The sequence below is a fragment of the Pseudorca crassidens genome, chromosome 18 (assembly GCF_039906515.1).
Source record: "Pseudorca crassidens isolate mPseCra1 chromosome 18, mPseCra1.hap1, whole genome shotgun sequence".
Classification (NCBI taxonomy): domain Eukaryota; kingdom Metazoa; phylum Chordata; class Mammalia; order Artiodactyla; family Delphinidae; genus Pseudorca; species Pseudorca crassidens.
Genome location: NC_090313.1, coordinates 54,837,813 through 54,851,387, shown reverse-complemented (window position 1 = coordinate 54,851,387; position 13,575 = coordinate 54,837,813). Strand labels below are relative to the sequence as shown.

Here is a 13,575-nt window from a genome sequence, read left to right as displayed (position 1 = left end):
GTCATGTCTTTTCACCCATAAGTTTGAGTCTCTTTTTGATATTAAAATCCTAAATATTTAAGGTAAGAGCTTCTTGGGACTATATCTTCTTAACCTTAAACCCCAGACCCTAGAGGAGTTACTGCAGTTAGGAAACGCTTTATAGATGTTGGTTTAATTAGTGAATGAACAGTCCAAACTCAGCTTTCCTCCACTTTTTGGTAGATGCGCCATAAATATTTGTTGAGTAAATAAATGAGGGCAGGAATTTTATAGAGTGCCTGATGTATATGCACATGTTTTACAAAAGCAACAAATATTTTTAATACTTGGATGAGACTCCAATACTTGAAATCCCACAGGTTTACTGTTGCTGTGAACGTTAATAATGCCCAAATAATTAGCACTTGAAGAAGGTTTAATTCTGGTACTCAGATTTTTTGTGAATGCCTGACTGTCCGTAAGTCCACAAAAAGCAATTAGCAGATTCTTCAAACACATGACAAATCCTTTATTACTCTGCTTTTAAGTGACATGGTTTACAGAAAACCAAATGTAATTAAATAACATTGAACTTGAAATCTACCACAGACTCAAGATATACAAGTTATACTTGGCAAGGCAAAACTTCTCTAACACTAGGTTGTTTCGGGTGAAAGATAAATTTCCATTAAGTAATTCCAACATGTTTTGTTTTTTTGTCTTACAGACAGTTCCTTTGGCAATAACTTCCACTTTAGCTTTTATTATATAAAAATATAACAAAATTTCATTATATACAAACATTACATTACACCATGTACAGGTTAAAAACACTAAGAAAATGGCAAGCCACAAGGGAAATTAAAGTCAATAGCATGATAAGAATTAAATACTGCACACATTTCATAAAAATTACATTAACTACATTTTTGTTTGCAAATACCAAACAGTACCAATGTGATTGGAAATAGCTTCCAACAACTTCATTTTAAGGCACATCTTGCATATTTCTATATACAACACTGAAACCGGTCAATAACTTAGGGGCTTCTTGGAGTGACCTGTATATGCGTGACAACATGCAGCATGGGATTACACATTTTCATTGTCTTCCTTCTTTGGGGACAGGTACCTGCCAGGGGAGGACTCATAGAGGGGTACCCCAATCTCCTGCAAGTCTGGGAGCCTCCCTGGACGAGGAGGGGAGAGCAGAGTGACTGTCCTGTCATAGTCTCTGTGTAGCACTTTCTCATAGACGCTCTGCAGCCCCACTGTCTTGGGCAGCTGGGCCTGGTAGTAATTGTCCCTACGCAGAGGATCCCGGGGCAGGGACGTGCTCTTACAGAAGGTCGACATCTGGGCTGGGGGGTGAGTGGAAGCATGTGTGCTGGGCCCTCCAGCGCAGGAGGGGCTCCAGCAGCGGTCAGAGTGGCCCAGGATCTTACACTCCGCGGTGCACGCCCACAGTCCTAACATAAAAGAGAAAGGAAGAGGGCATGATGATTACTGAGATTACACGCACTGTGCCTCCATCTTCAAAGCGTCAGACAGGGTCAGGGCGGCTGAAAAGGAAAGCGTGTAAGAAGATGAACGCCCTGATTCCGGATCTGAAATGAATATTGGTTCCTACAAAGCCACTTTAATACGAAGTTGGCTCAGCTTTAGCTGGAAGCAAAAAAGAAAAAAAAATTGATAAGCAGAATTTCTCTTCTCAGAAAGCAACCTAACAGGATGGGAGTCTGGTTTATTTTAGGTGGTGGAGCTGCCTCGACTTGGCATTTTGAAATTCATGTTTGAGGCAGGCTGGAATCCAGAACTCAAGGACAGAAAAAAGTGAGAAAGAGGGAGGGGGTCCGGGAATGGAGATTGAGAAGAGAGGCTGTTGCAGAAACGGAGGGAGAGAAGAAAGGCTGAATTGGCAGGAAAGAGGAGTCCTCACCACTCTGCATGTGGTTGATGAGATCCTTCTTCAGAGCGTCCCCGCTGATGTCGGAATCGCTGTCGTTGAAATCACTGTCCCCTTTGCCGCTGTCTTTGCCGCTGAACTTCTCCGCTTCTCGGCCGGAGATGGTGTTGAAAGAATGTCCTTTCCAGACAGCCACAGGGGGCGCCGGCTCCTTTCCGAAACCAGGGGAGGCGCCGTAGGGCTGCAGCAGGGAATGGGGAAAGCAAGCAGGGGTGAGGGTTGGACAAGAAACAAAAACACAAGGGCGACAGGTTAGGCCTCTCCCACGCACGCATACCCAGACCCCTCCAGTCCCTTCCCCCAGCCTGTCCGCGGAGCACCGAGCGGGGCGCCCAGCCGAAGGAAGGCCTCACCTCGGCGTGCGCGCCGCGGAGCCGCTGCTGCCCCTCGAAGTGACAGGAGCTTTCCCCGGTGGCACTGCCGCCCTCCGAGCCCGGCACTTCGGCCGCGGCGACCGCGGGCGGGGGCGCGTCGGCCGCGGGGCTGCCAAAGGGCGCTTTGCCGCTGCCAGGGAAGGTGAGCACGTCGAACATGTTGGGCCTGGGCCCGGCTCCCCGGGCGGCCTCCTCCGGGGAGCCGGGAGCCGAGGCTCCGCCGCCCGCCGCCCCGGGCCGCTCTTCCCGGCGGGGCCCCCCTTTGCGCACCTCCTTCTTGCGGCGGTTGCAGGTGGTGGCGATGGCGATGATGGCGGCCAGAAGCAGCGTGCAGCTCCCGGCCAGCACGATGATGACGATCAGCGGCGTGTCCCACTGTAGCGCCGGCCCCGACGTCGCGAGCCGAGAGCCGGGAGGGCGAGAGCGCTCCGAGTTCGCTGCACTGGCTGGCGACACCAGCCCGCGCCCGCCTCCTGCTGTCACCACGAAGCTGACAGCGGCGGTGGTGGAGAGCGGGGGCCGGCCGCCGTCGGATACGACCAGCAACGCCCGGAATACTCGGCCGGGCGGCTCCTGAGATAGGTCGCCGGTGAGCACGATCTCCCCCGTTCGGCTGCCGATAGCGAAGGCTTCTCGCGGCTCCTGCTGTAGCAGGTCGAATGCCAGCTCCCCGTTGGCACCCTCGTCTGCGTCCCGGGCCTGCACGCGCGCCACGGCCGTGTCCCTTGCCGTGCGCCCGGGGACCGCCACTTCCAGGGAGCCGTTGGCCGGTGCCGGGTGCACCAGGACCGGTGCGTGGTCGTTCTGGTCAAGCACTCGCACTTGCACCAGGGCACTGCTGGAGAGCTGAGGGGAGCCGCCGTCGCTCGCCTGGATGCGCACGTCGAGCTGGCGAAGCGTCTCATAGTCGAAGCTGCGCAGCGCGTAGATGGCCCCGGTAGCCGGGTCCACCGAGACATAGGTGGACACGGCGCCCCCAGCGCGGCCAACCTCGGCCTCCAGCAGCCGGTAGGTGACCTGGCCGTTGCGGCCCAGGTCCGGGTCCCTGGCGGCCACCGTGGCCAAGTAAGCCCCGGGCGGGTTATTCTCACGCACCGACACCTCGTAGACCGGCCGCGTGAAGAGCGGCTCGTTGTCGTTCTCGTCGCTCACCCGCACCAGGTAGGGCCGTACGGTGCGCAGCGGGGGAGCGCCGCGGTCCTCGGCCACCAGGGTCAGGTTGTACTCGGCGATGCGCTCGCGATCCAGCGACCCCGCGGTCACCACCAGGTAGCTGCCCGCGTAGGCCGGCTGCAGTCGGAAGTGCTCGTGCCCATAGAGGGCGCAGCGCACCTGCCCGTTGGCTCCCGAGTCCCTGTCCGAGGTGCTGACCAGCGCCACCAGGCTCTCGCGTGCCGCCCCCTCTGGCACCAGAGAGATGGCTCCGGCCTCTGGCGTCCCGGGCCCGGTCGACGAGGTCGCGTCCGCACCCCCGAGAGCAGCGGCGGCGGCGGCGAAGGGCGAGGCGACAGGCGCGCCCGGGGCGGCCAGCGGGGTGATGGCGATGTCCGGCGCGTTGTCATTGACGTCGCGGATGCGCACGATGACCTTGCAGGTGGCGGCGCGGGGCCCGGGGCCGCGGTCCTGCGCCCGCACGTCCAGTTCGTAAGTGTCCTGGCGCTCGTAGTCCACGGGCCCGGCCAGGGTGAGGCGGCCCGAGCGCGGATCGAGGCGGAAGAGGCGGCGCGCCTCGGGCGGGGTACGGGAGCCGAAGGCGAACACCACGTCGCCGTTGGGGCCCTCGTCGGGGTCCGCCGCGTCCAGGTCGAGGAGTAGCGAGCCCACGGGCGCGTCCTCCGCCAGCTCCACCTCGGCCACGGCGCCCTGCGGGAAGGCCGGGCTGTGGTCGTTCGCGTCCAGCACGCGCACACTGAGGGCGGCCGTGGCGGAGCGCGGCGGGCGGCCTCCGTCCTGGGCCACCAACTCCAGGTTGTAGGCGGCCTGGCTCTCGCGGTCCAGCTCCTGCAGCAGCACCAGGTCGGCGCACTGGGCACCGTCCGCGCGCGTCTGCAGCTCCACGCGGAAGGGGCTGTGCGGCTCGGCCAGGCGCACGCTCTGCAGCCCATTGGCGCCCACGTCCTCATCCACCGGCACCTCTAAGGGTATGCGCGTGCCCACGGCCGCGCCTTCGGACACCTCCACGGGGATCTGGGCCCGGGGAAAGCGCGGCGCGTGGTCATTGACGTCCCTCACCTCCACTTCAACGTGCACCAGCCGGAACTGCTCCTGCGAGAAGCTGACCACGTCGAAGGCCAGCACGCACTGCGGGGCCTGGCCGCACAGCCGCTCGCGGTCCAGGCCCGCGTCTCCGACGGTCAGCTGCCCGTCGCCCTCGCGCACTCGGATCAGCGAGCTGTTGAACTGCTTCATCAGGCGGAAGCTTGTGTCTCCGGACACTTTCATATGCAGGTCTTCAGCCAGGGTCCCGATGACCGTTCCGGGGGCATCCTCCTCGAAGGTGCTGTATCGCACTGTCTTGCTCTGGGCCACGGAGAGCACCCAGCAAAGGCTGAAGAGCTGCAGGGGGAAAAGGCAGGGGATTCCCCCGCGCCTCGCTGGACTCATGCCGCCAGCCCCGAGCGCTATTCCAAAAGGCTGAGGGAGCGATTCCTCTCTGGTTTGCAGGTCTGGGCGTGAGTCCCAGGGTCCCCAGAGCACGCTTTTTGCGAGGCGTGTGCGGGAGAGGTCTGCAGGCTGCAGCTTGGAGGTGCCGGCGGGCTCTGAGGACGCGTGGATGCCGCCCACGGCCCACACCTCTCCCTCGCCTTTTCTCGCTGGAGCTGCGCCGCCGAGCGCCGCCTCCGCTCTTATAGCAGCCGATATGCAAATCATCCGAACCGGGCAGCCAATGGCGGCCTGGCCCTCGCGCAGCTCCTACGCCAGCCTCCGACAATCCCTTTAGTGTGGAAAGGCTTAGAGGGGAAAACAAGAAATGAAAATTAGGGAATCTTTCCTTTGTTTCTTTAACTCCTTTTGCTTTTTTTCTTTCCTGTCAGCGCTCTGCCTGTAGAGGAGTTGGCACGGGTCGCCGGGCGTTAAAGGAGCGGACGGTTTTGTTAATTGTGCCCCTCCTGTGCTGGCTGCTTGAACTGACAGCCATCATATGGGATTTCGCCCCAGTGGCTCGGGACCCCGCGCTCACTCTCTGCGTTTTGCACTTCGGAGGCTTTGAAACCGCTCGCGGCCCCCTCTGCACAGACTTGCTCTGCCGGGTGAGGCTCAGTTCGCGTTCTTTCCCAGCTTCCCACGGCGCTCGGCAATAGCCTCTCGATTTAGGAGCCCGAAGGATAAGGGAAAATTGATTTTATTCAAATTTGTGTACGCAGTTGTGTTTTGCTCGTGTGACCCTGGTGATCAGAGCTGCCACTTCCCTTTTCCCGCAGAAAAGAGCTCTGCGACGTGTTAGTATATATGTCATTGTCCAAATGGCTTTCTTAAGCCCTGGGCGCTAGCAGACAAGGGGGAAAAAAGTTCCAAATAGGATTTAGCATAAGCTTGAGGAGATTTGGAAAGGTTTCAAAGATCAGACTGTATCAAAGGCTTATGAAGCCCTCGTTAGTAGTGGAAATAGAATGGCGTGGCAGGCGATCCCATTGGAGGCCCCAATGTCTGTATTATTTAACTGTGACAAGCTAAGGGGAGAGAAAGTTGAACAGTTTCCACAGCGGAGTTGGGCTAACTTGAATATAATGAGCAAACGCCACATGTATCCATTATGTTCCTCTATTCATCCCCAATCACTACCATAGCTCTCTGGCTAAACGGTGATGGGCGCTGAATTCCACACAATACGCGGCTCGTATTAAAGTGCATTTAGAGAACTTTCCCTCCTGATGCCTTGTTCCGCCTATTTAGAGGATTTTCTTTCTGTTCTAATAGGGCCGCTCTGGGAAGCAATACTCATCCCGTTCCAGAAGAACAAAATCACAGCATGACGTTGAAACCTGGCACGAACCTGGGGGAACTTAACCATCTGCCTTGCCTACTAAAGTGTGGAGCTTCGGCATTGCCAGCTCTGGGCTGGGCGGGTCTCCCGGCTGGTCAGGCGTTGCGCTGCCCGCACAGGTATTCCTCCCTCCCCCTAGTATCCCTGAAGACCAGGGAGATGGGTCTCCAAACCCGAGCAAGACAGATTCTTACTGATTCTAATTGAAGAGATTTATTGAGCAGGCTATGCACATACACACGAAGGAGGAGAGGTAAAAAAAATGTCACCCACAGGGAGTTTTTTCTTTTTTTAAGGCGATGGATTTGATAAGCAGACTGCATTTAGCAAATGTTCTTCTGAATCCTGATTATAGTTCTACTGTCAACACCCTATCTGTGTTTTCCTTTCCCTCAAACCCGAGGGGATGTGTCTGGGGTCTTTTCGGAAGAGTTACAGAAGTCCTCCCAGAGTAGGGAGACCAAGCAGGGAGCTGGGTGGGCAGTGAGGGTGGAGAAGGATGACAGAGGAGCTCTGGAGTTGCCAGAGGGCAAAAAATGCAGCCCAAACATCATAAGAGCTCTTATGAGACTGGGGAGGCGGGATGCGCTAGACTGCTGATAGTTGGGGGCTTCCTCAGAGCGCTCTGGCCTCTCGGTTCCCTTCCCTGCCTCCTCCACCTCGTGGGCCTGGTAATGCTCAAAGTAAAGAGGCCAGGCACAGCGGACGCGCTGGAACGTGGAAAGGGCGACGCCCCCTACGGGAGCCCAATTCCCAGCTTTCTCTTCCACTTTTCCCCCCTCTCAACTGCCATTTAATAGCTTGGTCTCTCTTTCTGCTCCCGCCCAAGAGACATTTCTCGGAGAGTATGAGCAGCCGAAAGAACTTTCCGTCTTCCATCCGAGCCCGTAACACTCCCACCCCGGCGCGCTGGTGACCTTTGGCGCTCCCAGGTTCCTGCACTCCCTCCTCAACCCCGTGCCGGGCCAGCCCGGACGCGGACAGATTCCGAGCTCGGCAGTCGGACAGCGGCCTCCGCACTGCCGCTAGTGTAACCGCGAGAGTTCAGGTCGGTGTGCTGCCGCTGCCGAGCCCAGAACAGGGCAGGAGGAAGGATGGAGAGGGCGGTGGGGCCGGAGTCGCAGAGAAAGGATATTTTCAGCTGCCCCCGTGAGTAGACACTTGCGAAGAGCCCGCCCGCGAGTGGCTGGGAGACGCAAGTGCGTCCCCTGCGCCCCCGCGCCTCTTAGTTCTGGGCTGGATCGCTGGAGCCCAGCAGCGCGCTGTTGAAATTTGGGTTTTTGGCTTGGCGGGAGAATGGGAACTACCTAATATTTTTACTCAAAGCGCGTCCACGTCATCATGCTCATTTTCAAGACTGAAATAAACAAAGGAGTGCAGGTAGTGCGGTGGGGGAGGTGGGGGGAGCAGGCAAAAGCCAAGAGGAGGGAGGAGGGATCTGGCGCGGCTAGTAGCCCAAAGCATCTTATCCGCTGCCAGCTCCTCGGCCGCTCCAAGTGGCCGCGACAGCGGCGGCGCCGGGGAGCGCGGAGCGCAGAGCCCAGAGCAGGGAGTCAGGGAGTAGGGCGGCGAGCAACTGCCCTGGCTGGCGCGCGGAGGCCTTTCCGAGCCAGCCTAGCGGTGTGAAGGCACGTGAGCAGAAAGAGCTCCGGGCCTGCAGCCTCCAGATTATGGAAATACGATTTAAAATAGCGCACCAGCGCCTACAACAACTCCCTCGGGAAGCCAATTGTCCGAGGAGGCGGGGCCGGAGGCGGAGGGGGAAGGGATCGCCGCTCGCCCTCCCCCGGCGCTGATCCGGGCGCCACAAAGCCGCTCAAATCGACTTGTTATCATACCAAAGGCCCGGGTTGGCTCAAAGGAGCCCCTTTCTTTGGGTTTTAGCAACTTCGCCGGCAACTGTCTCGCAATCCTGAGAACAAACAGGGCCCCACAATGGCCCGCGTTTCCTCGGCATGCAAATGTTGCGGGCTCCGCAAAGCTGGGTTTCTGTTACCGAGCCTAATGCCCGCATTGTGAAACTCGCGTGCAGACCCCGAGATTGACACGGGCGTCACGTGACGGATTAGGGCTCCAGGAAAGTTTTCGAAGCAGCGACAATAGGGGGGCTCAACCTGATCCGATATCTCCCACAGTTTAGCGGGAAAGAAAATCAGGATATATTCTCATACGTAATAGGATTATCTTTTCCATTAAAAGTTCTATACAGCATGCAATTTATTTTTAATTAGGATTATATCTACCACGAAAAGGACTTTGCTGGAAAGTGTAATTCTAAGGATGGATGGGGACAGGGGTTATTTGTTTCACCTTTTAACTTAAAAAAAAAAAAAAAAGCCAGGGCCCATCGTCTTTCCTCCAACAGGCTCACTCCACCGGATAAACCTTACAGGGAAGTTTGCAGCAAGTGCAAATCCAAGCAGAGAACAGAGGCAGCTCTTCAGAGGCACCCAGTTCATTCTTGTAACCAAAGCACACTTTGTAGATATCTCTTAGAATTACTAAGTCGCTGGGTTTTCTGGGGTTTGCTCTCTAGAAATGCAACCAAGCTCTTTTCTACACTCCAACTGCTTACTTCATATTTTAGAGAAAGATCCCCCGCCCCCATGTTGGTCTGTTAATACTGGCATAGTGACTTTTAAACGTTAATATCACACCGCAGAGCAACATCCTCTACAGCGCTGATCCAAACTCAGCAGTCAGACAATGAGACAGTTTGGGGGTGAAGGTAACTGTTGTTTAAACTTTGATTTTGGATTGACCCCAGTGCCTGATGCTCAGAAACCCTGGACCATTTCCAGGTCCCGGGCCACCCATCCTTTTGTTTGTTCTGTGTGTCGGGATGCTCTGGGAAACCCACTTAACCTGAAAAGAAACAAAACACGGCTGTTGACTGCAGGCTCTGGAATCATCCTGCTTAGGTTCAATCTGAACATTACTATTGATTTGCTGGGCGACCGTGGGCAAGTTACTTGATCTCTCTGAATCTTAGCTGCTTTATCTGTAAAATGGGGATAATAATAGTACCTTGTAAGATTGTCCTGAGGACTATGTAAGATAATATAGTATCAGCTGCTTAGGAAGCTCTGAATACTTGTTAGTTATCCTTTCCTTTTAAAGCACAGGGGGAAGAAAAGATCCAGGCCATATAATCTAAACGTCTTATTTTATAGGTGAGGGATTTGTTCAGAAAGAAAGAAAGAAAAACCCTCCCATTTCCTGTCTACATTGCTTTGGCTTCCTGCCTCCCACCCCTGCCCCCTTTCTGGAAATAATAATAGACATAGTGGTAGGTGTACAGATCCCAAAAGAAGGAGAAAATGGTCATGTGAGTGTTCAAGTAACTTTAACGCCCTCATGTCATTTCAGAATCTTTTGGTCCCTTGCTGTCTTATTGAGATCAGATGATGGCAAAAAGGAATTTTCAGTAAACTTTTTCACCACTCATTTCCACAAAAGCCACGTATCATGATTGAAACCACTTACAGATACAAATATTTAGTGGACAGTGACCCATAATTCTGGGGGAGCAGGAATATTCCAAAGGACTTTCCCTCGTAGGATGCCCAGGAGCATGAGGTAACCTCCTATGACTTACATGGAGCTGATGTGTAAAAAAATGTTTGAGCCTGTGCTTCCCCTCTGTGTTGGTCTCCTAGGGCTGCAATAACAAGTATTGCGGATTGCATGGTTTAAACAACAGAAAATTTTTTCTAACAGTTCTGGAGACTAGAAGTCCAAGATCAAGGTGCAGGTGGGATTGATTTCTCCTGAGGCCTCTCTCCTTGGCTTGCAGATCCTCACATGGCCTTTTCTTTGTGTGCACTTGGCCCTGGTATCTCTTCCTCTCCTTAAAGGGGACACCAGTCGTATTGGATTAGGGCCCCACCCTTATGACCTCATTTGACCTTAATCACCTCTCTAAAGGCCCAGTCTCCAAATACGATCACATCCTATGGTACTAGGAGTTAGGGTTTCAACATATGAATTTTGAGGGGAAACAGGTCACTTCATACACCCTCATTCTCTCAACAAACACTACTGAGAACTTACTAAGTGCCAGACTCTGTGGTGTGTGCTGTAGGAACAGAGATTAAAAACAAAAACAATGATCCATACTGATGTAAATAAATGGGAGAGAAGAGACAAAGCTCTCATGCAAGAAGAATCCCAAACAGTTTATGCAGGTATTTTCCCTTCTAGGAGGGTGAGAAGCAGTCCCCATCCTTAGGGGTGAGCTGTGCATAGGGACTTCCTTCCTAAGAGGACAGCATGGAAAAGAAGGACTTTACATGGAGAAACCTGACAAACACTACCTCCACCACGTGATCAAGGTCAACATCAACAGCAATAGGTCATGTGCATCGTATGTACCCTTGATAAGATGTGATGAAAATGGCACTTTACCTCCAGAACACGGAACCCCAGTCTAATTATAAGAAAAACATCAGACAAACACAAATTGAAGGATATTCTACAAGATACCTGACGAGGACTCCTCAAAACTGTCAAGGTGATCGAAAGCAAGGAAAGTCTGAGACGCTGTCCCACTTAAGAGAAACATGACAGGAGACATGACATCTACATGCAGTGGAGTGTCCTGGAACAAAAAGAAAATGACATTAGGGAAAAACCAAGGAAATCTGAATAAAGGATGGACTTTAAATAATAACAGTGTATCAATATGGTTCAGTAATTGTAACCACTGTACCATACTAACGTAAGATGTTAATAACAGGGGAAACTGGGTGTGGAGTTTAGGGGAACTCTTTGTACTATCATAGCCATTTTTCTGTAAATCTAAACTGTTCTAATATAAAGTTTATTAAAAAAAAGAAAACCAACCAAAGAAATGATAGACATTGCCGGCCAGCCCAGAAACAGGGGAGAGAGAAGAGGGAAGAGACAGAATCGGGCGTGAGAAGTGTGGCTGCTGATCACAGGTGCTGCCCGCAGTCCTTGGAGGGCGGACTGTGGTCACATGCAGGTGTGCACTCCCTGCCTGTCGAGCCCAGAGGAGGCAGGGGCTTGACTGTGCCGGGAACTGGAGATGCTCAGAGAAGGCTTCCAGGAGGAGGTGACATTTGGGCTGAGTTTTGAAGAATGAGTAGAAGTATTAGCTAAGGGGAAGGGGAAGGGGAGGTGGAGGGGTGGAGGTGAATGGGACCTTTCTTGCTCAAGGAACAGCAAACTCAGTGGCACGAAGGTCTGAGGGCTGGGGTGCAGGGGCCCATGAGGGGCTGGGGTAACGGCAGAGGGGTGAAGAAAGCCAGGACGGGTGTGTAGGTACTTCGTACACCGCGTTAAGGAATTTCACTTTTATTCTTAAGGCAATGGGGAGCTGTTGAAGGACGTCACCCCTGATATCAGGGGGCTCACTAGAGTAAAGGGATGGGGAAAGAGGAGCAGGGAAGGGAGTTGGAGCAAAGAGCCTAACCTGGTAGACTTTGATCTGGGAGGAAGGTGAGGGGCCACCCTCTCAGGTTGCCCCTGTGGGTTGGGGAGCAGTGACTAGCTGGTTAGTAGTCCGGTGGATTCCCGAGAGACTCAGCGCAGAAAGACATGGGTTGAGACGGCGCTTGCTGTCTGCGGGTTCAGCCAGAGGACTATGTTTCCTGATGTGTCAGTCCTGCCTTCTCTTCTAGCCAGAGGTTGCCGAAGCCAGCAGTTGGGAAGAGCTGGCTGGTGAAGCTCCAGCCCTGACCAGTCCTCTGGAGATTACAGTTTCTCCTGGGAACCTCCTCTTGGATGTCTGGTTGCAAGCAGAATGCAGGTGGATGGCAGCGAGAGGGAGGAGCTGAGGTTTCTCTGGGTTCAGCCAGGAGCAAGTCCGCATACCTTCTGTTGCGTGTCTGTCCAAGCCAAAAGGTAGTGGGAGGGGAGCGGGTTGTCCCACAGCTGGCCATGGCTTGGGGCAAGGACAGAGAGCCAGTTTCCCCTTATAACCCCAGGATTTCCTGTTGGGGGAGGCATTCAGAATTTCCCTGGTGCTCTTTGGTCGGAAAGCGTGGGATATGGGATATGGCCTGGGCTCCTGGGACCTTGTTTCTGGTTCGTGGGCACTTTGAGGCAGAATTAGAACCGATTACAGAGTTCATGGTGGAAAAGAAAGGTTGTTGAAAACCAAAAGAACCTTCTGTGAGAAGCAAAACCCCCATAAGTCTCTGCTCAAACCATGCACAAGATTTCTAAAGTTAGATAAGTGGGATGGACTAATTGATTTCAGAGCCTAAAACATGTTGCTGCAAATTTTGGGTTTTGGTATTAATAAATTCCACAGGATTCAAAAGAAATTAAAGCAGGAAGCTAGAGCCTTTTCAAGGCAGAGAGAATTTTAATCATTGATTAGTCTTTTTTTTTTTTTCCCCTCAAAGTCATTGTTCGGTGAGTGTAAGTGCACAAGACTTCTGATTCAGGCCTTCCTTTGCATCCGATGGCTTGAACTCTCCTGTTCTAAGTGGGTCACAATCCACTTTTGAAATGGAAATGAAGTCTGCACGGCAGTCTCAACCTCAGAGCCCTGGGACCCGGGCCCAGTCAGGGTATGGGCAGAGTCTGGCGTTATAAATTTCTCCATAGATCTGAGAGCAGTTTTAAGGCCATTGATCTCATGTCATCCAGAATCGAGATGGAGTGACAGCTGATAAACTACATGGCGACAGGCTGAGGCCTTGGAAAAAAAAAAGTCTAGATGTGGGATAAAAAAATAGGCTGATGGATTAGTTATCAGCCTCCCAGTCCCCCTTACCCTGGATTCTTTCTGAACACTATGGAAGCATTTATTTTCAGGTAATTTTATAGTTGTCTTTTTGTCCTTCAGAGGTGCTTTGGTCTATGAAATCTCTCAGGGAGTTTAGATGAAATCATTCTTATATGTATTGCTTGATGGTCCTCATAGCTCTGCTCTTAGGTCTAAACCCTTTGGAGGCTTTTATCTGCAGGGAACTGGCATGCAAATAACCATCAGCATTTAATGCTAATTTATGATTCTTTAGCAGCTAAAGAATCACTAAACACTACTTGGTTTAACAGCGACAGGTGGGGAAAGAGGAATGTCGGTGGGAGTGGGAATAGGAGACGGGATGCTCTGTGGCCAATACGCAAATGAGTATTTCTTTTCCCCCAACCTTTTGGCATCCTCTCTTGATTCCAGCTCCTCGGTCCAAAGGGCAGTGTGACTCACATGTTGGTCCAAGAAGGCCTGGGGCCCTTCAGAGAGATCTTGAGCAGGGGACGTGAGAGGGCCAGGGTGATTAGGGGAGTGTGGCGGATCATTTGTGTTCCAGGAT

General features: G+C 53.2%; 1 protein-coding gene and 1 long non-coding RNA gene across 3 annotated transcripts in view; one reads left to right on the top strand and one right to left on the bottom strand.

The window, feature by feature from the left end:
* Positions 1 to 466: 466 nt before the first annotated feature.
* Positions 467 to 5,176, bottom strand: LOC137210917 (protocadherin-8). Of its 2 annotated transcripts, none has more exons than XM_067712981.1 (3): positions 2,281 to 5,176; positions 1,901 to 2,108; positions 467 to 1,430 (listed from the first exon to the last, which is right to left on the bottom strand). In XM_067712981.1, exons 1-3 carry the CDS (start codon positions 5,170 to 5,172, stop codon positions 1,054 to 1,056), a joined length of 3,477 nt encoding a protein of 1,158 aa, XP_067569082.1. In that variant the 5' UTR covers positions 5,173 to 5,176; the 3' UTR covers positions 467 to 1,053. The 2 variants fall into 2 exon arrangements, with proteins under 2 accessions (XP_067569082.1, XP_067569083.1); XM_067712982.1 differs by having other exon boundaries at positions 2,572 to 5,176.
* A 24-nt stretch (positions 5,177 to 5,200) lies between these two features.
* LOC137210918 (uncharacterized) overlaps positions 5,201 to 13,575 on the top strand; it is a 54,571-nt gene continuing 46,196 nt past the window's right edge. Inside the window, exons 1-2 of the long non-coding RNA XR_010936799.1 lie at positions 5,201 to 5,552; positions 6,220 to 6,405. This is a non-coding gene — a long non-coding RNA (uncharacterized lncRNA). The remainder of the gene's footprint in view (positions 5,553 to 6,219; positions 6,406 to 13,575) is intronic.